Raw genomic sequence first — 22651 nt, 5'->3', positions numbered from 1 at the left:
CCATGGCTGACTGCTCTGCAAAGTTGCAGAATGTGATGGCGTCACACCCCAGCATGGAGCTCTTCAAAGCCCTCCCAGTGTTTCACCCAGCAAAGGTAGCTGGTGTGAGAAAAGACATCCAGGACTACGTCCAGGTGGCCCCTGCCCTTACGTCTGTGTCAGCTGAGGAATGGCACCGCTACATCCACATGGACAAGAGTGACGCCGAGGAGGTCAGTCCTGTGGAGTGGTGGGCCACCAGAGAGGACAGAATGCCCACTCTTGCCCCACTTGCAGCGTTGTACCTCCATCTCCCCACCACCTCAGTGGATGTTGAGAGACTGTTCTCCCACTACACCATGCTGCTTACACAGTACAGACGGAGCCTCACAGAAAACAACGTTAAAATGATGCTCATTGCAAAATTCAACAGTCGGCAGCAGGATTAATTAACTGACTGACTGTCTCTGTCTGACAGATTGACAGTGTGAATGACCAACTGACTAACTGACTGACTGACTACCTTTCCTGCTCGTTAACTCTGTTTACTTTCTCTTTTATTGATTGTTAATGTAAGTTTTTTTCTAACTAGTTGCAGGGGGGTTCATATATTATTTAAAGTTATGTATGGTTCTCTGAAAAATAATTTGCACAATATTTATTTATGCAGTTGTTCCTGATTTATTTATTGGATAAATTAAGTAATGCAGGGTCTTGTTCTAATCTTAAATAAGCTGTTCTTTTCCATTGTACATAAAACAAACCTGTTGTTTTGTGGTTCAATTTAATTATATATTTAGAATTTGCACTATATTTACCTAATTATTTATGACTTTATGACATTATTTATTGAAATATCCTAATTTGTACATATGCTCAGAGTTGATTTTTTTTTTTACACATTTGCGTAGCCTAAATTGAATATGTTCCATGAAATGTTAAGTAAATTGTTTTCTATTGAATAAAAACGACTACATGGTGTCAATATGGTGACAATATCTTTGACTTTGTGGTACTTTTAGGTTTTCTAGATTCTCACATCCAGAGTTCAGGCTGCTACGCAGCACTCACGCCTATGTTGCCCTGCACCTATAGGCATATCAGAGGTACCCAGAGGACACATGCACATTTCTTCAGTGACACTTGCCTGGTCTTTCATGTTTTCAGCAGCTTTTCTGGCCCTTAAAGCTTTCTTTCTATCTGCAGGAGTTCTGAGCAGTGATTGAATCTGAGGTCTCTGCGGTTACCTTTATATTGTCAGCTAAAATGCTGGTGTCATTCCAGTGAGGTCACAGTGGGTTCCATTACGTCAGCGTGGCAGCTCCTTATATGGATTTTATTTAAAGTAGCACTATGCACATCCGTTTAAGTGCTGGTGCAGGACATAAAACTTTTCCAATGATTAAAAAGAGGGAAGTCTGCACAAACAGTTTTTATGCTCCACCGATTTATTTGTGCAAAAAAGCTCTTGGCGAGGGTGTTAAGGAAAAACTCCCCTTTAACGGGGCAGAAACCTCAGGTAGACTAGGCTTCAAGGTGAGCGGCCATCTGCATTGACTGGTTGGGTTGAGAGAGGAAGAAAGAGAGAGAGATAGAAAGGGAAGTAAAGAGGAGAGACGGGTGCAACAGCAATAACATAAGTTTTTCTCCGGGAGCTTCTGGGTTCTGACTTGATGCTGCAGGCAAGAAAGTACAGGAGTGTCCAGCCTTCCACCCACCACCCACCCATTAGGCAATTTTAATACAGGATTTTGCTTGTTAAAAGATGCTATTTTTGCTCTAAACACATGGATTATTGTACTAGATAATTGTTTAAAACCCTAAAAGAAAAAGAAACTACTCCGCAGAATCCCGCAGATTTTCCTCCTGAATCACCGCAGAAAACCAGAAAAAAGTCCGCAGATTCCGTTTGGGTTTAGTTATAACAGATCAACAGAACAGAACTCCATAGAGAATGAATGGGAGGAGGTCAGAAAACGAACAAATCATTGGACTGTTCATACTGTCTACTGCTCAGGCATACTTTCACCTAGAGACTTCATTTAAACTTTAAACAGTAGACACAAGTCTTGTGTATTGTCGTATTAATCCACGTTTTGATAGGTCATATAGTTTTTGATCAATCCCTGATCAATGACCATGATCATTTTTGGAGAAATTATGAGATTATAATGGGTGTGTATTGCACGGAATGTTCGTGTCAGAGTGCGTGACATCATCGGTTAGAGTGGGAGAGATGCCAGAAAAACTCCAGATTTTTTCTCTTTCCACACTCCTCCTGGACACAATTTACACTCTACACACATGATTGTTTCCTAAGTTGTAGACAAACTTGTTCTGTCTCTCACCATGTGCTCAAAATATCAGAGAGACTTACAGAATTTAAACTCTGAGCCTCTAAGTGCGGCCACGTCTGTCTCTGCTCCTCATTGACTCCAATACAAAGATTTTCTGAGAGAAGCAGAACGGCCTGATGTTTTAAACTTGCACGTTTCTGCAAAATATTTACTGTAGAAACACCAAATCGTACCACATTTTTCAGGAAGTCCTTAGAGCGATGATGGTCTGTGTTTTGTTCTGATAGGAGTTACCGTTTTGTCACAGTAAGCCTAAATGTGAGACCGGTGCAGAGGCAGAAAATGGCTCTTTTTCTCCACGTTTCTGTCTGCCTCAGCCTGGGGGGCCCTATCACCGTGGTAACCACCTCAAGTTGCCGTGGTAATGTCTGATTCTCAGGCCAGAGCTCGTTAACATGTTTCTAAACACATACACATCTATCTATCTATCCATCCCACCTGCTTGTATGACTTCTCCACCACCAAACTCTGCTGGGATGTCGTCAGGAAACGCTTCGTGGTCGTTGTCCGAGTCGTCGTCTCCGCCTTTAAAAGACAAAATTTAAACTTTACTCAACGTCAAGAAGTTCCAGTTCACAAACACTGAGAGTCTGAGGCTCCTTTTGTCCCCAATAAAGTTAAAGAAATACATATTAAAGGACAATTCCAGGCGAATTCAACTCGAGGCTGTATGTTCCTAACATTTTAGGTCTAAAAGAAGGAATCTGTAGATGTTCAGTTTAATGTCTCCTGTTTTGCGGTAGTTGTGTCTGTCCCCGCGTCGCCACGGCAGCGATGAATGGGAGTGGATGTAAGTTCTGCTGCTTAGGCTGTTTCCATCCCTCAAAGCCACAGACAGCGTCAGATGGCGACTCAAACATGCAGCCAGAAGTTTATTTACTTCAACAAGCCGACATGTTTGTAAAACTAGATCTAATTCAAAGTCTGACGGAGTCGAGACCCAAGTTGACGCTCGGTGTGTTCAGGTGCAGTGGGAAGCTCCCGTTTGTGTCATAAACACAGGAATATCAACTCTGGACTTGCTTCAAGTAAGAAAAACTTCTCGGCGCATGTTTGAGTCGCCACCTGACGCTGTCTGTGGAAAAAAATGTACACTTCAAGCAAGTCCAGAGTTGATATTCCTGTGTTTATGACACAAACGGGAGCTTCCCACTGCACCTGAACACACCGAGCGTCAACTTGGGTCTCGACTCCGCCAGACTTTGAATTAGATCTAGTTTTACAAACATGTCGGCTTGTTGAAGTAAATAAACTTCTGGCTGCATGTTTGAGTCTCCATCTGACGCTGTCTGTGGCTTTGAGGGATGGAAACAGCCTAAGCAGCAGAACTTACATCCACTCCCATTCATCGCTGCCGTGGCGATGCGGGGACAGACACAACTACCGCAAAACAGGAGACATTAAACTGAAAATCTTCAGATTCCTTCTTTTAGACCTAAAATGATATGAAAATACACCCCCGAGTTGAATTCGCCTGGAATTGTCCTTTAAAGTCTTACATAGATATTATCCCTGTAATGAATTCATTAATAGATTTAGATCTAATGTGTCCCATTCATGTTCCTTCTGCAAAAAAGAGGTTGAGTCCTTCTCTCATTTGTTTTATTGACGTCCCTATGCTACTAAGTTTTGGACTCAAATGTCTTTATTGATTTGGGAATCTCATAAAGTTTTACTAAAATTATGGTCTTATTCTTAAATGTTGAATGCAAAAATAAGGAAGTTAATAACGTAATAAAACTGCTGTGTCTGTTGGGTAAATTCCACATACACAAAGACACAGATTTCTCCAGGCTACGCCAAATGAAACTTTATTTTCGGTGGAACTTAAATCTTTTTATGACTCTGTAACATTTGTAAAAACAAGAAAGCTTTGAAGACATCCAGTCTTATGGAAAAGATGATGGTCCATATTACTAGATAAAATCTCTACTGTTTTTTTTGTTTTGTTTTTTTTCCAATTTTTGCATATATTTATTTCTGACTCTTTATTGTTCATAATTATCTTTATGCATCCGGACTCATTGTATTTTTATTTGATTTATTTATTTATTATTTGATTTATTTATTTTTGTCAAGCTCTGCTATATAGTATATTATTCAGTGTTGTTTCATGTCAGTATGATGTCATGTTTGTATAATGTTTCAAATATGATTGTGATGTTCTATGTGTTTTATTATGTAAAATGTTATAGCGCCTCCTATGGGTCATTAAGAGGAATGCAGCTCTTTTCACAATATTTTAGGTTGCATTTTTATTGGTTGTTCAGGTCACATGATTAACCAGGTCACATGATCAGTGGTAGGAAGTAAGAAAAAACTAGAAGACCGCATGGGATGAAATTTTCTCCTTTTTTACTCATCTGATTGTGCAGAGCTTGGAGCAGCTTTGTGTGTGAGTAGAATGATTAATCTGTGTTTATAAAAAATATTTCTGCTCATATTTTGTTGTATTTCATAAGATGTATTTACATTATTTCATTGCTATTTTTGTGTTGGTTTATTTACAGTTTCACATGATTAAAACAACTCGTCATAAAAACGCTGTACCTTCAACAGGGCCGTTGTATAGGGGAGAAAGGTGATGATAACTCTAGGGGCCCAGCGCCCAGTGGGGCCCATAAAAAACCCCAGTAGTCTAATCTTTGTATGACTGATTTATTCTGCGTAAGACCCTGACTAATACTCATAGTACACTGTAAAAACTCTACATCTTTCCAAGAATATTTGTCTTATTTCTTGTCCAAATGTCTCATTTCTAGTCAAAACTAATCTCTTTCCACTTAAAATAAGACTCATCACCTAAAAATTAACTTGTTTTTAGATCATTTTCACTTGTTTCAAACTAATTTTCAATTGAAATAAGTAGAAAAATCTGCCAGTGAAAGCAAGTTTTTTGTGCTCGTAATAAGGAAGAAAAACTTGCTCCACTATCAGATTTTTCTACTTATTTCAAGTGAAAATCTGCTTGAAAGAAGTAAAAAGTGTCTAAAAACAAGCTACTTTTAATATGATGAGTCTTATTTTAAGTAGAATGAGATTTGTTTTGACTAGAAATAAGACAAATATTCTTGCTAAGATACTTGAGTTTTTGCAGTGTAATGCTGCATTAGCATCAAAACAAAGAAGGCTTAATAAAAAACTATAATACATACGTAGTCTAAGAAAAAAAAGGAAAAGTTAGGGGGAGGGGCCCACTTTAGTATTCTTTAAGGGGGCCCAGAATTTCTAGCAACGGCCCTGAGCTTCAATAAAACGGAGTTCATCTCGACAGCACGTCTTGCCTACTCATCACTGAAGATACCTAGATACTTCAGTCGAGTTAAAAAGTGTTTAGCTGTCTGGTGATGTGTGCAACGCTACGCACTCAGGTGCCAGAACAATGGGCCTCATTCACCAATATCTTCTTAAGAACCTTCTTAGATTCTTTCTTAAGTTGTTCTTAAGAAGTTCCTTAAGAAAACCCTACGTCAGATTCATCAACGCGTTCGTAAGCCTCAGAATTGTTCGCAGCTGTGTTCCTACTTGATGAATGCCATCTCCTCGTAAATTGAGGGCGTGTGCCAGGTGAGTCTAATTAACATAGGATTAGCATAGGTAACCGCCTCATCAATGCCCATAAAAGGGCATGAGACTGCAGGGCCGTGTGCAAACAGAGCCCACAGGCACTGAGCAGAGGAGGTGGAGTGAGAAAGAAAGTTGAAATGCTCAAATGAAAATCTGGGAGGGAGCACCAGACTCCAAACGTAAAAAGAACTTAAGTAGTGAAGTGGCGCTACTGCGACAGGAATGAAACAAAGAAACAAACAAAAGGCTTATATTTAGTTTATATTTTTATATTTAGGCTATATTTAGTAGCGTCAGCAGTGGATGCAGCTCTTCGGTTGTTATCAGAGAGACCACACTCTCACGTGTGCCATCATAAATATCATCATATTATCACATATGACAAAAAAAGAGTTGTGTGTAGTGTGAACACTTACAGTAAGTAACTGTTGCAGCCCGCAATTAGGAAAAAAAAAATCATATCGACAGCTGTATGCCCCCCCCCCTCAAAAAAGAGAAAAAAACAACTGATATGAATTAAGTAAGGGATAATGTATAGTTCGGAGGTTGTTATGGAGAAATAAACCCCGACAGGTTGTATGGAACCCCGACGCGAAGCGGAGGGGTTTCATACAACATGAAGGGGTTTATTTCTCCATAACAACCGACCAACTATACATTATCCCGCTTAGAACACGGCTTACAACTAAATCATTCAATAATGTAACACAAAATACAAAATAATTATTAAAATATATTTTATTCGTGTAAAATTATGCCGTTGCTAGGGAAGCCGCTCTGATCAGCGCAGCACAGAAAAGAGAAACTATGCAGGATATTTACTTTGTTTCATTTTTACCGTCATTAAACAGCTTCGGAATAATTGTGATGTTAGATAAACGACTTGTAACCTGTTACAGGGAGGCCGGAGTCTCCTTATTTCCACATCGTGGCTGAAAAGCAAACTTGCATCAAAGCCTCTGACCCGTGTCACAGCTCCTCTCCTCTCCTGTCCTCTCCTGTCCTCTCCTCTGCGACACAAACGCACCCCATAATCTCTTGTTTTTGACAGATACGACTACACACAATACATGGTAACGTGTATGGTAATCCATCGATCCACTGATTGATTATCAAAGGCTTCAAATGCACGAACGGGAGGAGGCTCGGCAAAACAGCGGCCGTGACCGGACATGCAGAGTCGGCCGTTGCTATGGAGTCCCTAGCAACGGTCCGCTCAGCGGTTGTCTATCGAGAAATAAACACCGCAGAATATTGGTGATTGACCAATCAGAATCGAGTATTCAAGAGAGCCGTGTTCTAAGTGTCTATAATGTTTTTTAAGAGACTGCAATGATTTGTCAATTATTATTAATATATGATTATTAAAAACATCATAAAAGATAAGAAAATAATTCTTATTCAAATCATATAATATCATACAACTGCAGAACAAAAGAAAACGCTATAATCGGTTATTTTTGCAGAAGTCTCAGCACCTAAAAGTGCGTAAGTATACTCCTGACTGTTCTTAGATTTTGTTCTTAGTTAAGAACAAATTCTGGATAAGAAAACATTCATGAATGCCACAATCTTCGTAAAAACTTTGTAAGTAGGACTTAAGAACAAATTTGTTCTTAAGAACGGTTCGTGAATGAGGCCCATTGATATTAAAGTTTGTTGAAAAAAGTAGATGTTTTATTATTTTACCCAGAAGCTCCGGGTGTCTGAATCCCTCCACAGGCTCCTCCCCCTGCTGCTCCGGCTGCAGGAACGTCGTCCTCAGCTCCTCGTCAGAGACCAGCACGCCCTGGTCACATCACACAACGCATCAGCATCATCATCGACATACAATAAATAGTTACTACGGTAACTGATGATGACTATTATGGTCTGGATCTGACACAGACACACGGGGCCTGTCCCAATATGAACACTCGATCACACTTACACACTTGGTCTCTTGGCGTGTGCGTTCATGTTCTTAGTGTCAGTTCAGTGTGTCCCGTTTCTCCAACGACCGAAAGTGCAGCCGCTTGATTTGCACTTTACCCACACTGAAGGTCAGACCGCATCCCAGCGGTGTTTGGCCAAGTATAAATCCCACAATGCACCATGGTGAAGTCCGCCGTCACCCAGAGCCACAAGTCACGTGTAGGAAATGCGATTGAATTAATCTCAATAAAATAAAATGAACTTTCTATCTCATAATTATGACTTTTTAATGTCATATTTTATATTCATCATGCTCTGTTCATGTTTTTATATTTTCATTTTTCTTGTTTGTTTTATTTACTTACAGAGTTGGGCTTACACATTTATGATCTGAATCTTGCGCATAGAGACACTTTAGGAGCAGATGAGACTGATCCAGCAGCACTGTTTATTAAAACTGTTGCTGTGTGTGTGTGTGTGTGTCGTAGTTGTGCTAGTGTGTGCAACGGCACAGGCTGCACTTGTCAAGTTTGTCCCGATTGCTTTTAAATCTCCCCCCACACGCTTGGCCACTTAATCCATGCTGCACACTACATGTAAATATACGTTCCGCCGGCAAAACGTCACCAAAGTGGTAACCAAGTGCACTGAGCCAAGTGTGGAGGAATGGGACAGCCCCACACACACACACACACACACACACTCACCTGCTTCCTGTAGATCCTCTTCTTCGTCTTCAGCCGGTTCTTCATCGTGCTCAGATAGATGTAGTTCAGGTCTGTGAACACAGGAAGCTGCCGGTTCATTTCATTTCACACTCGGCCGTGAACTAACTGGGTGTTTGCACTGATTTGATTTGATTTATTTATTTAGCACAATTTTAAAACAGTGCAAGAAGGGAACGAAGCCTAGGAGGCTTGTACAAAGTTCCACTCCCATCATCAGAGAATTACATTAACTCAAGATAAACAATGAGAAACACAGGAAAATAAAATTAGAAATGAACAATAAAATGTTCAGTGCAACATAGAAAGACTATGAAACACAAACAACAAAAGAAAAGAAGAAGGATGCATAATTAACATTAACAGAAAAATAACACTGAAGATTATAACATAAGGTGTTTTTTCAGTAACTTTCTAAAGGACGTATAAGATGTTGTTGACCTCAGAACCACATCTAAACCACTCCAGAGTTTTGGACCTCTAAATGTAATATTAGATTGATGCCCAGATGTTCGACAGAAGGGTAAATGAAGATTGCCACTATGCCTAGTTGAATATGAATGGAGGTCAGATGAAAAAGTAAAATAAATGTTGAAAAGTGTCAGGAAGATTTTGTTTAGCGTTGAAAAACTTATGCACAAACAAGCATGAATGGAAGACATTAAGTTTATGAATGGGCAATATTGAATATTTCATAAATAGGGGTGCAGAAGGTTGACAGCAAGCAGTTCACAAGCAGTGAACTGAGACACAGGGAGCTTCCGCTACAAAACAAGCTCAAAATATAGACTTATTTAATTTTTTTCGGAACAATTTCTCATGTCGGGGCTTCAATACAAGAGGGACATTACAGACGAGCAGCATGAAGGTATCTGGATGTTTTTTGGTGTGTCTTTTTGGACCAAGAAAAGTGAGCTCTGTTCTCAACCGTCATATGGAAATTTCAATTTTCCCTTTAATATGGTTGTATTGTTGAATTCATTAATAAATGAGCATGTAGCAGCCTGAAAGATGGATTTAAAATGTGTCCTGCTTATTATTATTCAGGAATTTTCAGTTCGAGTTCAAACATTTGGAACAAACCTGCGAACTTGGGTCCGTTCTTCAGCTTGTGCACAGGAGGGTCATCTACAACACAACATCATCATCAGAGTGTGTGTGTGTGTGTGTGTGTGTGTTTGTGTGTTGCCCAAAAAATCATATTCGAACTTTGTTTGTTTATTAATATTAATATTCAAATATATTCGAATATTTATTGATATTGATATTGATATGATATTATAAGTGTATAAGGGTATAAGTTTAGCTTTTACTGCTGTCGCGCTTCTCTGTGTGTGTGTGTGTGTGTGTGTGTGTGTGTGTGTGTGTGTGTGTGTGTGTCCTCACAGGCCCCAGTGAACCAGCTCCTGAACTCCTGCAGAGCCGCCGGTCGTTTCCTCTTCCTCCTCCCTGCGTCCTCCAGCCCGTCAGGAAGCTTGTGACATTTCCCTGAACACACACAAACAACAACAACAACATCAACACTGAGTCCAGACGTCGACCTTCTCCCTCCTCTCTCCCTCCAACACCCGACGCTCACCTGGTTTTAAGGGTTTGTCCGTTTAAAGGAACAACCAGGAGTTTCTCCATTGGCAGAACGAAAAATTCTGCGACAATAAAAAAGTCTGATATTAATGTGGATGAATCTCCGTTACCACTTGTTAATGGTCCATTTTAGATAAATCTATGGTTTTGTCTCTATGGTTATTTTGTTATTATTAGTGGTGGTGGAAATGCTGGGCGAGCCGACCAGCGTTTCTTTACTTTCGGTTTCGTGGCGAGTCATGAGAATAACGCCGCCGAATCTCCGTTTATGGTGGGAACTACGACGGTATGTGATCGTCTTCCAACCTCTGACTTTAATTCTTGATGAATGAAAACATGAGTCTGTCTTGCGCGTCTTGGTCAGCCCTAGTTTAGAGTTGTTTTAGAGGGAAATTCATGCTAAATCGCTGATGCACGTTGCCTTCAGGGACAGTTTTTCATCATCAGTCTCTGTATTTCCCTCTAAAACAACTCTGTGTGGTAATGTTGTGTTATTATCTCATAGTGTGGTGAATGTGCAGCTCACAACTTGTCCACCAGAGCGTTGTGGAGTTGTTGGATTGTGTATTTGATGAGTTTGATGAGGGAAACCAAGAAATCCCATAATGAGCCTCCGTAGCGTAGCTCTGAGCAGCTCACGGCTCTGCTCCGCCGTTCTAAAAACAGCTTGCACCGACAATTAAAGGTAACGAACCTACTGCTATGACTATAGGGATTATGGTGATGGGCCAATTTGCCAAAATGTTGAACTATCCCTTTAAATAAAGTTATTTCTAAAGAGAATAAATGGTGAATGAAGTGTGAAGACGTACGATGGGCCGAGCCTCGTCCTCCCTCCTCTGCTTCTCCACCTGTCGTCTCTCTCGGATCATCCGGCCTTCGCCTGCAGCCTGAGACAAACACACACAGCGTTAACGCAACATGGAAACACACTGAAGACAGACTTCCTCTACCGGTTCAGACCGGCTCAGACCGGCTCAGACCGGTTCAGACCGGCTCAGACCGGCTCAGACCGGTTAAGTTGAGAAGATTTAGAGTTTTAAGTTTGTCATAATTTGAGTGTTTATATTTAGTATGTTTAGGTTACTTTTCCCTGTTAAAAGGGTTTTCCATGGAGTTTTTCCTAAGTGGATGTGAGGGTCTAAGGGCAGAGGATGTTGTTATTATGGGATGTAAAACCCTTTGAGACAAACTGGTGGTAAAAACGGGCTATACAGATAAAATTGCCTTGCCTTGCCACCTATTGTCTGTCGGCTAGCCGTTCTCTATATAAGCCCTACCTAGTGTGTCATGTCATTTGTGAGGTCAGTTAGGTTGGGTTAAGTTGCTGTTTGTTTAAGTTGACCTCAGTTTAAGTTATTAGGGCCCTCATTTAGAGTGATTATTTTCCTAATTTTTGTATTTTCATTATTATACTTTTGATGTTGTTCTTTTGAATTGAGTTTGTTAAAGGGATAGTTCACCCTAGAATGATATTTCGCTCATTATCTACTCACCCTCATGTTGACTAAGGGCTGGAAGAATTATCAGAGTCCACCGTCCCTTCTCTGAGTTACAGGGGGTCTCGGCGTAGCAGTGCATTTCAATGCAACGGTTGTAAAGGGACACCAGAGCTCTTCGTAAAAAAACACACACAAAAAAATCTCGCGTGATTCACCGTAACCGCACTGACGCCGGCGCAAATCACGCGAGATTTGGACGGACCAGGAAGAGAAGCTTCGAGAAGCTTCCGCTACAAACAAGCTTAAAATATAGACTTATTTAATTTTTTTCGGGACAATTACGCAATTTGGGGCTTCAGCACAAGACGGACATTACATACGAGCATCATGGAGGTATTTGGATGTTTTTTTGTGTGTGTTTTTTTACGAAGAGCTCCGGTGTCCCTTTGCAACCGTTGCATTGAAATTCACTGCTACGCCGAGACCCCCTGTAACTCAGAGAAGGGACGGTGGACTCTGATAATTCTTCCAGCCCTTAGTCAACATGAGGGTGAGTAGATAATGAGCGAAATATCATTCTAGGGTGAACTATCCCTTTAAGTTTGTCATAATTTGAGTGTTTATATTTAGTATGTTTAGGTTACTTTTCCCTGTTAAAAGGGTTTTCCATGGAGTTTTTCCTCAGTGGATGTGAGGGTCTAAGGACAGAGGATGTTGTTATGATGGGATGTAAAGCCCTTTGAGACAAACTGGTGGTAAAAACGGGCTATACAGATAAAATTGCCTTGCCTTGCCACCTATTGTCTGTCGGCTAGCCGTTCTCTATATAAGCCCTACCTAGTGTGTCATGTCATTTGTGAGGTCAGTTAGGTTGGGTTAAGTTGCTGTTTGTTTAAGTTGACCTCAGTTTAAGTTATTAGGGCCCTCATTTAGAGTGATTATTTTCCAAATTTTTGTATTTTCATTATTATACTTTTGATGTTGTTCTTTTGAATTGAGTTTGTTAATAAATTAAAGTAGAAGTAAGGTGAATGTTTGTGTTAATCTAAGTCTTAAATAGTTGTATCTTCCGACAGCAATCACTTCTATAGAGTGTTTGGTCTGAAACACGGGTCTGTCAGTCACTCTGCTCTGCTCTGAGCCCAGGAGAAAACTTTCCTTGTATCCTACAACCTTTATCCAATGAGGAGAGAGAACGGCATAAAGGGGCAGTCCTCTCTGTGTGTGCAGCCAAGGGATGCGCCTGAATGTGGTGACGTAGGGACGAGGACCAATAGATCCATGACGAGGGCGGGGGCTGCTAACTCCATCTGCTGACAAGACGTTATGGTGCGTTCAAGGCAACTCGTAACTCGTGTTTTTCCGACCTGTGAAGTTGTACCAGTTCGATCTGGTACGAGTTCACGGGTCAGAAGTTACGAGTGGCCGTTATAGTGACTTTCACAGGTAAAACAGGTCGGAGAAACACGAGTGGGTTGCCTGGAACGCTACAAAGTCGTAAGTTGTGACTTGAAGCTGTAATTTACGGTTTCAAAAGCCTGCCTGGAACGCAGCATTAGCGAAAACCACCGGATCGCTTACTTCTGCTTTAAACATCTTTTTGGACATTTACACCTCGACTTCTCTAGTCTTTGCTGTTTGGTCCCTGACATTTGACTTCAGACCGGTTCAGACCAGTTCAGACCTGCTGTCTGTCGATGTGTTCCTCCGGCTGCTGGTCCACGTCCATGTTGTTGTCGTCCAGCGGCAGGAAGTTCTCTGCAGCGTCGTCGTCTTCGTCTCCAGGGGGCGGAGCCACTAAAACAACCAGATGACATCATCACATCGTGTGTGTTTTGTTTTTATTATTTTCACCTGGTGTTCTTGTGTATTTTTAGGTTTTTTGAAGATTAAAACTGACAGGACTGATTTTTGACTTCACAGACGTTCAAAAACGTTGAAGTCTGTACAGAGTTTCAGATTGGTTGGGAGATCGTTCCACAAAGTTTTTCAATGGGGGAGGAGGAGCAACATTATGGATTATGAATTATAATAAATAAAAAAAGACAAAACACTCCACTCTTCTGACTTAAAGGACAATTCCGGTCAAATTCAACTCAGGCTGTATGTTCCTAACATTTTAGGTCTAAAAGAAGGAATCTGAAGGTTTTCAGTTGGTAGTTATGGTCTGTCCCCGCGTCGCCACGGCAGCGATGAATGGGAGCGGATTGAAGTTCTGCTGCTTAGGCTGTTTCCATCCCTCAAAGCCACAGACAGCGTCAGATGGAGACTCAAACATGCAGCCAGAAGTTTATTTTTTCACTTCAAGCCAAGTCCAGAGTTGATATTCCTGTGTTTCTGACACAAACGGCAGCAATTCCCACTGCACCTGAACACACCGCGCACGGCAACTGGGTCTCGACTCCGGGAGACTTTGAATTAGATCTAGTTTTACAAACATGTCGGCTTGTTGAAGTAAGGAAAATACAGGGTGAGTTGAATTTGCCCGGAATTGATCTCTGGCTAAGCCCCGCCCCCTCCACTCACTCGGACAAACAGTCAACATTGGGTGACAGTTGCTATGGCAACAGCTGTCACAGTAGAGACATTTCACAGGAGGAGACAGAAAGATTAAATATCATCTGGAAGTCACCAAAACTTCACTTAGCTTTACTGCTATGGCTGTCGGTTGCCACGAAACGCCGATAGCAACGGGCTAATTCCTGCTAGCCTGTCTATGGAGTTTTACATTATACGTTAGCATTAAGCTAGCGGACTTTATGCTTAGTTGTGATGCTGGCTAACATCTAAACATCTCTGACAATATGTTGCCTCAAATATGTTGTTGACTTAACTTAGAACAGATGTAGACATCCTTGTTAAGTTTATCCACGTTTAGTTGGTGTTGTGGTCTACTGCATAACTTTATCCAGAGCAGACACTTCTCTGGTTGAGATGTGGCTTGGGAAAGGGTTAAAAAAAATCCCCCCCTTGGCCTCTCAGGATACCTAGTGTCAGAGCTGCATGTACCCCATGAACACCGTTTGACCATTTAAACTTAAAATGTCAAGAAAAAACATATAAAAACCAATGAAAACTGACTAACTGCAATGCATTTCAATGGACGTGGAAGCAGAGAATGTCCCAGTGTATGGGCTAGCTATGGGCACTGTGATTGGCTCATCATGTTTGGGGGCGGGGCTTAGCCAGAGGTCAATTGTCCTTTAATGTCTATAAATCAAGATAAACCAGATACAACCAGTGTGTGTGTGTGTGTGTGTGTGTGTGTGTGTGTGTGTGTGTGTGTGTCACCTCCTCTAAGTAGTCGTTGAGCTCCGAGGCCACGTCGATCTCCCAGTTCTTGGTGAGCTCTCTGATTGGCTGCAGCAGGTGAGCGTACCTGCTCTCTGTCGACTCCATCGCTCGTCACTGTGGACCAATCACAAGGCCACGACCAGGTTCATTACAGAATAATAATAATAATAATTAATACAGAGATAACATAATAATAATTAAAGTGTTTGTACATTACACTGCACAATTATTCACCACGCACCGAGTAGCTACGACTAGTTGGGCAAATAATACAACAAGAACAGACGTCATATTTCAGAGATGAAACCATGAATAAAATAAACAAAACATAAAATATCAAATAAATGAGGATTAAATAACTGTTACGCTTCTTTAGTAAATTCATTGTTGAACACTGAATAGATCTTTGGTAAGTTTAATGTCTCAACAAAATAAAACAAAGTAGTTTTATCCATTGTTCAGATTTCTGTTCTGGAAATGTATGAAAATTAGTGGATATTTAATTAGATATTGCCTAATTTACATATCTAAACGTAAAATTGGACAAAACTTGTTGAGCACTGCTTCCCCCTCCTGAGGCGCCGGACGGTTTGCCAGAATTTCCTCAAGGCAGAACGATGGAGTTCGTTCTGCTGGGACTTAATTTTCAAAGAAAGTAAAAATGTTTATTGACTATTCTGACATTTTTAAAATATTCCAGTTGCTGTTGCTCATCAAAAAAGCACAACAACTTAAATAAAGTTTTTCATTTATATCGGCCCATAGTGAGTGCTGAAAGATCTACAAGTACATTCCAAAAAAACCCAAGTGTCTTTTAAAATAGTGGTTCCTCACCTTTGTTGGTCAGTTATTTATTTATTTTTTTTTAATTTATCAATTCCTACTAGACATTTCAGGCGTATTTAAAACATTTTTTTTTAATATTCGGCCTTACTTTTCACTCATGTTGCTTTTTTTTTGCAATATCAGACCTGCTGATGGTTATTAGATAGTTATTAATTATGTGTCCCATCCCATCATACATAACGATGCGTGTTGTCAATGAACAAGCAGCAGCTCTACAGAACCAGGATGTAAGAAGCTGCTGCATGTTTAAACATCAAACAGCATCTCCTTCATTCTCCTGGTAGTAATAGATTACATTTATATACATAGCGCTTTTCACCCAACACCCAAAGTGCTTCACAGCAACCATTATTCATTCATACCACATTCACACCAGTGATGTAAACTAGGTGTAGCCACAGCTGCCAATGTGCACCAAACCACCACCACCAACCACCTCTGTGTGTGTGTGTGTGTGTGTGTGTGTGTGTGTGTGTGTGTGTGTGTGTGTGTGTGTGTGTGTGTGTGTGTGTGTGTCTCAGACATTTGATTGACGGATGACAGATCCAATATCAGTGGCTGGTGAATCGTGTACAGGCTGACGTATAATCCGTGCGCCTGCATTATCCAATGCGAAAAAAAAAATACACACTTTCATCCCGGATTTACTCAAAAATAGAATTTTGCACAAAGTTTGGCCTCCATCGTCTGATAGATGAGTTATTACACTAATTATATGACCCAGAGTGGTCTCAAATTCAGTTTTCTTTTCTGTACAGCTTTAACAGGTGGAGGTCGACCATGAACATCCTCCTCCACAGTCTAGTAGGGCTGACCCGATCACCATATTTTGATAATCATAGCGTAAATAATGAAAGTAACGGTAAACAAACACTGCATAATGTCTCCAAAGTCAGGCAGGTTTCCAGGATGCCAAGTAGCCGACTCAATTTAATGTAACAGTTGCCGATGAGAACCGGTGTCAACAAAAACAATCGATCACGGACTTCATGATCGATTACCATGGCAACGAACGAAGCTTCTCTTTTTCAAGGATGCCCAGTAGCACACAGAGATCACAGAAGATCAAACATCAAATCAACACAATCCTGTTTTGTTTTTTTCCTGTTTGTTTGCTTGTTTGTTAGCTTTTATTTTTTTGCCTAATGCCTGCCATTTTATGTCCTGTCTAGTAATGTCTGATATTGTTTGTGCTAATGTCTTAGCTATGTGTGCTAGTTGCATGTGTTTCTAGCTGTGCTTTTTTCTCTCGCTCTTCTTCTCCTTGTCTGCATGTTATGTCTGCAGCCATGAGCTTTTGTTATGTTGTATGTCAGACTTCTTACCTGTTGTACTTGTTATTATGAGCTTTTACTAGGTAGATTGTTATGTAAGTTGTGTTTTGAAAGTACTTAATTGTTGCCCCTTTTTTTTGTCTTTTAGGTTGCCTTTAACATCTGGCCAGGGACAACAGAGGAGAACTAGCCTTGTTGGCTCTAACTCTGACCCACTGACAGTTTCTCTTTTAACTCTGTTGATTAGTGGTGCACTGTCCTTATGAAATAAACTAATAAATAAATGAAATGAAATACAGTTATGAAAACAAGAGCAGTAAAATCACTAACTGAAGCGAGTGCACGTCTGAGTCTGAGCCCCCAATGCTGTGGTGAGAAGTAGGTTTTTGAAAGCCTCAAGTGAGATAAGTCTATCGATTTTCAGTGAGTTTTGTAAGTTATTCCATCGGTGTGGGGCGTAGAAGGAGAAGGCAGTGTGTCCTCGTTCTGAGTCTGTGTGAGGGAATTGGAGTCTGATGAGGGGCTGTCGCTCTGTGGTTTCCTCCTCTGGAACTCTGACCAGCTGGGCGGTCTGTCTCAGATCATCTGTCACTAACTTTTATCTTCACAGCGCCACTAGTGTCGTCACTCTGAGGAGAAACTCTCAGAGTGACGACACTAGTGGCGCTTTTCCACTACACTTTAACGGCACTGCTCAGCTCTACATGGCGCGGCTCGGCACTGCATGGCGCGGCGTGGCTCGGCACTGCTCAGCACCACATGGCGCGGCTCGGCACTGCTCAGCACCACATGGAGCGGCTCGGCACTGCATGGCGCGGCTCTGCATGGCTCGGCACTGCTCGGCACTACATGGCACAAAGGCTCTGCATGGCGCGGCGTGGCTCGGCACTGCTCGGCACTGTATGGCGCAGCTCGGCATGGCGCGGCACTGCTCGGCACTAATTGGTGCGGCGTGGCTCGGCACTGCTCGGCTCTGCATGGCGCGGCACGGCTCCACATGGCGCGGCGCGGCTCGGCACAGCTCGGCTCTGCATGGCGCGGCGTGGCTCGGCACAGCTCGGCTCTGCATGACGCGGCGCGGCTCGGCACAGCTCGGCTCTGCATGACGCGGCGCGGCTCGGCACAGCTCGGCTCTGCATGACGCGGCACGGCTCGGCAGTGCTCGGCACTGCTCGGCACTAATTGGCGCGGCGTGGCTCGTCACTGCTCCGCATGGTGCGGCACTGCTCGGCTCCGCATGGCACGGCACGGCCCGGCACTGCTAGGCTCCGCATGGCACGGCACGGCACGGCACTGCGAGGCTCCGCATGGCACGGCACGGCCCGGCACTGCGAGGCTCCGCATGGCACGGCGCGGCTCAGTAGGGGTGGTTAATTGGCCCAATTTCCCGATTCGATTCGATTACGATTATTGAAGTCTCGATTCGATTACAGACCGATTTTCGATTATTAACGATTATCGATTCGATTTTCGATTATTAATGATTATTGTTATGATTATTATCAGTCAGTTGCTGAATTATTATTAGCCTATTTTTATTTATTGAAAACCACAGATTAATTTTCTCTTTGTGCGTTGATTGCTTGTTGGCTCATTTTTTGATTCTTGGATTTTTTGTTACAATAAGTTACTTTAACTGATCATGGACCCTTTGTATTTTTGGAAGTGTCACAAAGGAGATTTAAATTAGTAAGTCTATTTTTTTGAAAGACAGATGCAACACATATTTTACTGTAGGCTTTAGATAATGTACACATAAAAACAGAACACAACACACGTAACTAGTGATCAAATAATATTGCTCTGGAACAACCAGCTTGCACACATTTTACTTTAGCCTACTGTTATAAAAACAGAGCACGCTGTGTAACTTCAACTTCAGTGATCAAATCATTGCTCTGGAGCAACCAGATTCTTATGGAGGAAGACCAGCTGGTCCTCATGTTGTGACGTGTTAACAGCGCTAAAGCCAGAATTAAAACAGTTTTTAGCAGCTTTACTGCTATGGTTGTAGCGATGCTAATTTCTGTTAGCCCGTCTATGGTGTTTTACATTATACAACGTTAGCATTAAGCTAGCGGACTTTATGCTTCAAAAGCAAGCTCACTGCTGTCTGTCCCATAGAAAAACATGACAGCGGCAGCCTAGTTTGGAACATGAACCACGTGACCGCGCTGGCGGCGACATCAAAAGCTGTCGCCACTCAATTGTATCGATCTTTGTCTCGCTCCGACACCGTTAGCACCTTGTTAGCACCTTGTTAGTGCAGACACACTTGCTCGCTGGCTCAGTTACACAGCCTCTTGTTATGACAGACAGACCTCTCCACCTTGTGGTTAAATCCTGTATGACATCCAGTAACAGGAGGACTCGCCTTTGTATTACAATTTGAAAAAAAATAAATTGAAATTTTTTTTTTTTTTGAAAAATATTAATAATCGATTTTTGGAAAATTAATAATCGATTCATAATCGGTCATTTAATAATCGCGATTAATCGATTATCGATTTTTTTCACCACCCCTACGGCTCAGTACTAAAAATGGTACCTGGTACTATTTCAGTACCTGGTACCAGGTACTAGGGCTAGTGGAAAAGCAGTTTCCGGGCTCGTGGCTGTGAGCACCCAACTCAATAGGGTTTGAATGGAAAGTAGACGCCCAGAGCGCTGAAAACGCGCCTGGTGGACACGGCCCCTAAGACTGTAGACCACTTACAACAGAATTCAAAACAGGCTGGGATAATAAATCAAAGGAAAAGTTTATCAAAAAAGAAATATTGCTCAACTCCCCAAAAACAAAAACTACAGTCTGTACAGACAGTCATGCCATGTGCCTCAGCTCATTTGATTTTGTTTCTAGTAAAGCTGCAGCCGATATCCGAGTACTCCAGTACCGAGCGCCGTTTCCCTACTCGGATTCCTTCAAAATTTAAGACTTTATAAAGTCGTGAAAAGACTTTTTAATACTTTTCAAGACCCCGCGGATACCCTGATCAATGGGCTATTGAAACTTATTGTGTGACCAACATATATAATGTAGACATGTATTGACATCATGATATGTAAATACTACGTACCACTGCTGACCTATAGGGAGTCTTGTATTGTCTTGTATTGTTGTGTATCTGTTGGTATTTCCTGGTGTTTTATGTTGTATTTGAACATGGATTGTAAAGTATGGGACGTAAATTGCATTGATACACTGTAAATATGTTGTATGGACCCCAGGAAGAATAGCTTTGGCATAGATAATGAGCATCTGAATCAATCAATCAATCAGTCTCCATGGGAACCAGCTACTGAGGATGAGGATGATGAAGCACTGACCTGCAGCAGAAGATCTTGTCGTGGATGGGAGTCAGTTTGTCTGTGACTCTGTTGGCGATGTACGCGCTGATGGACGGAGAGAAGACGGAGAGAGAGAAAGACAGAGGTTAGGGTTATCGTTCTGTTGTTACTATTATTATTAATTAATAATCTATGTATTCTGGTTCTGTTGCCCTAATGCTTTGGTAATAATGTACAACACAGTCCTGTCAATAAAGCTTGTTGAATTGACTTTGAATATTTTTTTAAATTGAGAGAGAAGGAGAGAGAAGGAGGGAGAGAGACAGATGGAGGGAGAGAGGAAGAGAGAAAGATGGAGAGAGGGAGAGAAGAGAGAAAGATGGAGGGAGAGAAGAGAGAAGCAACATCACAGTAGAGGGAGTGCTGTTGTACTGTATACCAGCACGGCTGTGATTCGGTCAGATAATCCCACCGTGCTGATATACAGTACAACAGCACGACCTCCAGTGTGATGTTGCTTTTATACAACAGTGCTACGAGCGCATTTTAGAACAGTAATAAACTACAAGAGATTATGATTTGTTTGTTTATTTAATCATTTATTTGGCTCCGCCAACAGAAATAGTTCCGCAACTGGAAGGGAGACAAGGCTGTTGCCAGGCAACACATAAACATTAAACTAGCTTGCTACTAGCTACAAGCTTCTCCACCGAGCTGCTTCCAGTGCTGGTTCTGGTTCTGAGCCCGGGTCTGATTAGCACCGGAGCAACAGGACCAGCGTGAAGACACAGAGACGTTATCGATACCGTATTACATTTGTTTATCTGCTATGTAATCAATATAAACACAGCTGAAGCTAAGTAGCTGAGCTACGTGGCTAACAACAGCTAACGCTAATATCAAAACACATCGCCGTCAAAACGTAGTTGCCCCCGCGGCGATTTTTTTCCAGCCGTGTTTAGTAGAGATTTATCTCCAATTAGACGGACCAGGTCAGGTCCAGGTTTTAATGTTCAGGTCCGTTTCTAACTGTAGTAGCAGCAGAGAGATGGTTTAATGTTCAGGTTTCTAACTGTAGTAGCAGCAGAGAGATGGTTTAATGTTCAGGTTTCTAACTGTAGTAGCAGCAGAGAGATGGTTTAATGTTCAGGTTTCTAACTGTAGTAGTAGCAGCAGAGAGATGGTTTAATGTTCAGGTTTCTAACTGTAGTAGTAGCAGCAGAGAGATGGGGCAGCTCCTGTATGGGGAGCGTAGCTCTGACTTAGCTCTTGTCCAGCTGAACAGCGGAGTGATAATGTCTGTTTCCAGTGCTCTAGTCGGAACTAACTGTTGTATAATCAGCGTTAAAGTCTAATAACAAAGACCTGAGTGGTGTTTTATTCTCCGTGGATTCACCGACAGACGCAGCTGTCACAGCTTCACAACAACACGACGGAAAACATCTCCCGCCGTCAATAAACTAGTTTGTAACAGTAACAAGTAACGTTAAACCGTCGGTAACGTCGAGTTGTAACGTTGTTCTATGGTAACGGGGGGTATAAACGTTAATATAACCCACAATAACTCACCTTTAGCGTCTCCACAGTCCAGCGGCTAGATGTCCAGTAGCGGTTAGCAGCAGCAGACAGTCAAACCGAGTCAAACTACCCGCGCAGTCAAGAGTCTCTGCCGGTTTGTTTTGGTTCACTTCCGGTCCGGTGTTGCCCCCTGTCGGCCTGAGTGGTCGACGCGGCCGCCATCTTGGTGAGGGGGAAGCCGCGTCTACTTCCTGCATTATAGTCAACAGAGGCAGGGCTCTATCAACGATTAAAATCGCCATAACGCACTGAATATTCAACCGATTTTCAAGCCGTTTGGTTTATTATAAATGTCAGACAGATATTTATGATACAACAACAACATTTTTTTTTCATATTTTTATTTTTTATTGTATTAAATTAAATAAACATACACTATGGGTGGCCAGAAACCCCGACCCAAGATGGCGCCATCTAGTCAGTAACACACGGTAACACAGGCCGCTGATGCCCGGTAGGTGGCGGGAATCACTAACGGTTCATTTATGATCAAATCAGAGTTTTGTTTCTGTTTTGTTTTTTTCAATAATCTTTATTGAAAATGATTTGTACAAACCATAGACTGTAAAAAGAATGGACGTAGCGTCCGTGACGTCACCCATTGGTTTTGGGGAGTCTGTTTTGGTTTTGTGCCGCTACTACGGGGGTTAGAACCGCGCCATGTTGGATTCTACTTGCCATATTTGGAGCGGTGCGGCCGTTGGCCGGCCGAGAGCCCGCCCACTGGCCTCGTAGCAGCGGTCGCCGGACCTGTCACTCAACGGTTCTGCGCCCTGATTGGCCAGAACTTTAACCCTAATAAT

General features: G+C 42.0%; 1 protein-coding gene across 1 annotated transcript; it reads right to left on the bottom strand.

Moving 5' to 3' along the window:
• Positions 1 to 1027: 1027 nt before the first annotated feature.
• Positions 1028 to 21915, bottom strand: LOC311007054 (condensin-2 complex subunit H2-like; the record flags this gene model as incomplete). Its single annotated transcript, XM_084000136.1, has 12 exons — positions 21840 to 21915; positions 20310 to 20375; positions 14860 to 14976; positions 13469 to 13511; positions 13253 to 13365; positions 10935 to 11016; positions 9929 to 10030; positions 9626 to 9670; positions 8525 to 8595; positions 7593 to 7692; positions 2775 to 2861; positions 1028 to 1068 (listed from the first exon to the last, which is right to left on the bottom strand). The coding sequence occupies exons 3-12, from the start codon at positions 14965 to 14967 to the stop codon at positions 1028 to 1030; spliced, it is 792 nt and encodes a 263-aa protein (XP_083856262.1). The 5' UTR covers positions 14968 to 14976; positions 20310 to 20375; positions 21840 to 21915.
• Between the last annotated feature and the right edge of the window lie 736 nt (positions 21916 to 22651).

This window comes from Trachurus trachurus (genome assembly GCF_905171665.1).
Source record: "Trachurus trachurus genome assembly, chromosome: 24".
Taxonomy (NCBI): Eukaryota; Metazoa; Chordata; class Actinopteri; order Carangiformes; family Carangidae; genus Trachurus; species Trachurus trachurus.
Note: the sequence above shows the minus strand (reverse complement) of the source record. Positions and strands in the feature narration are given on the sequence as shown.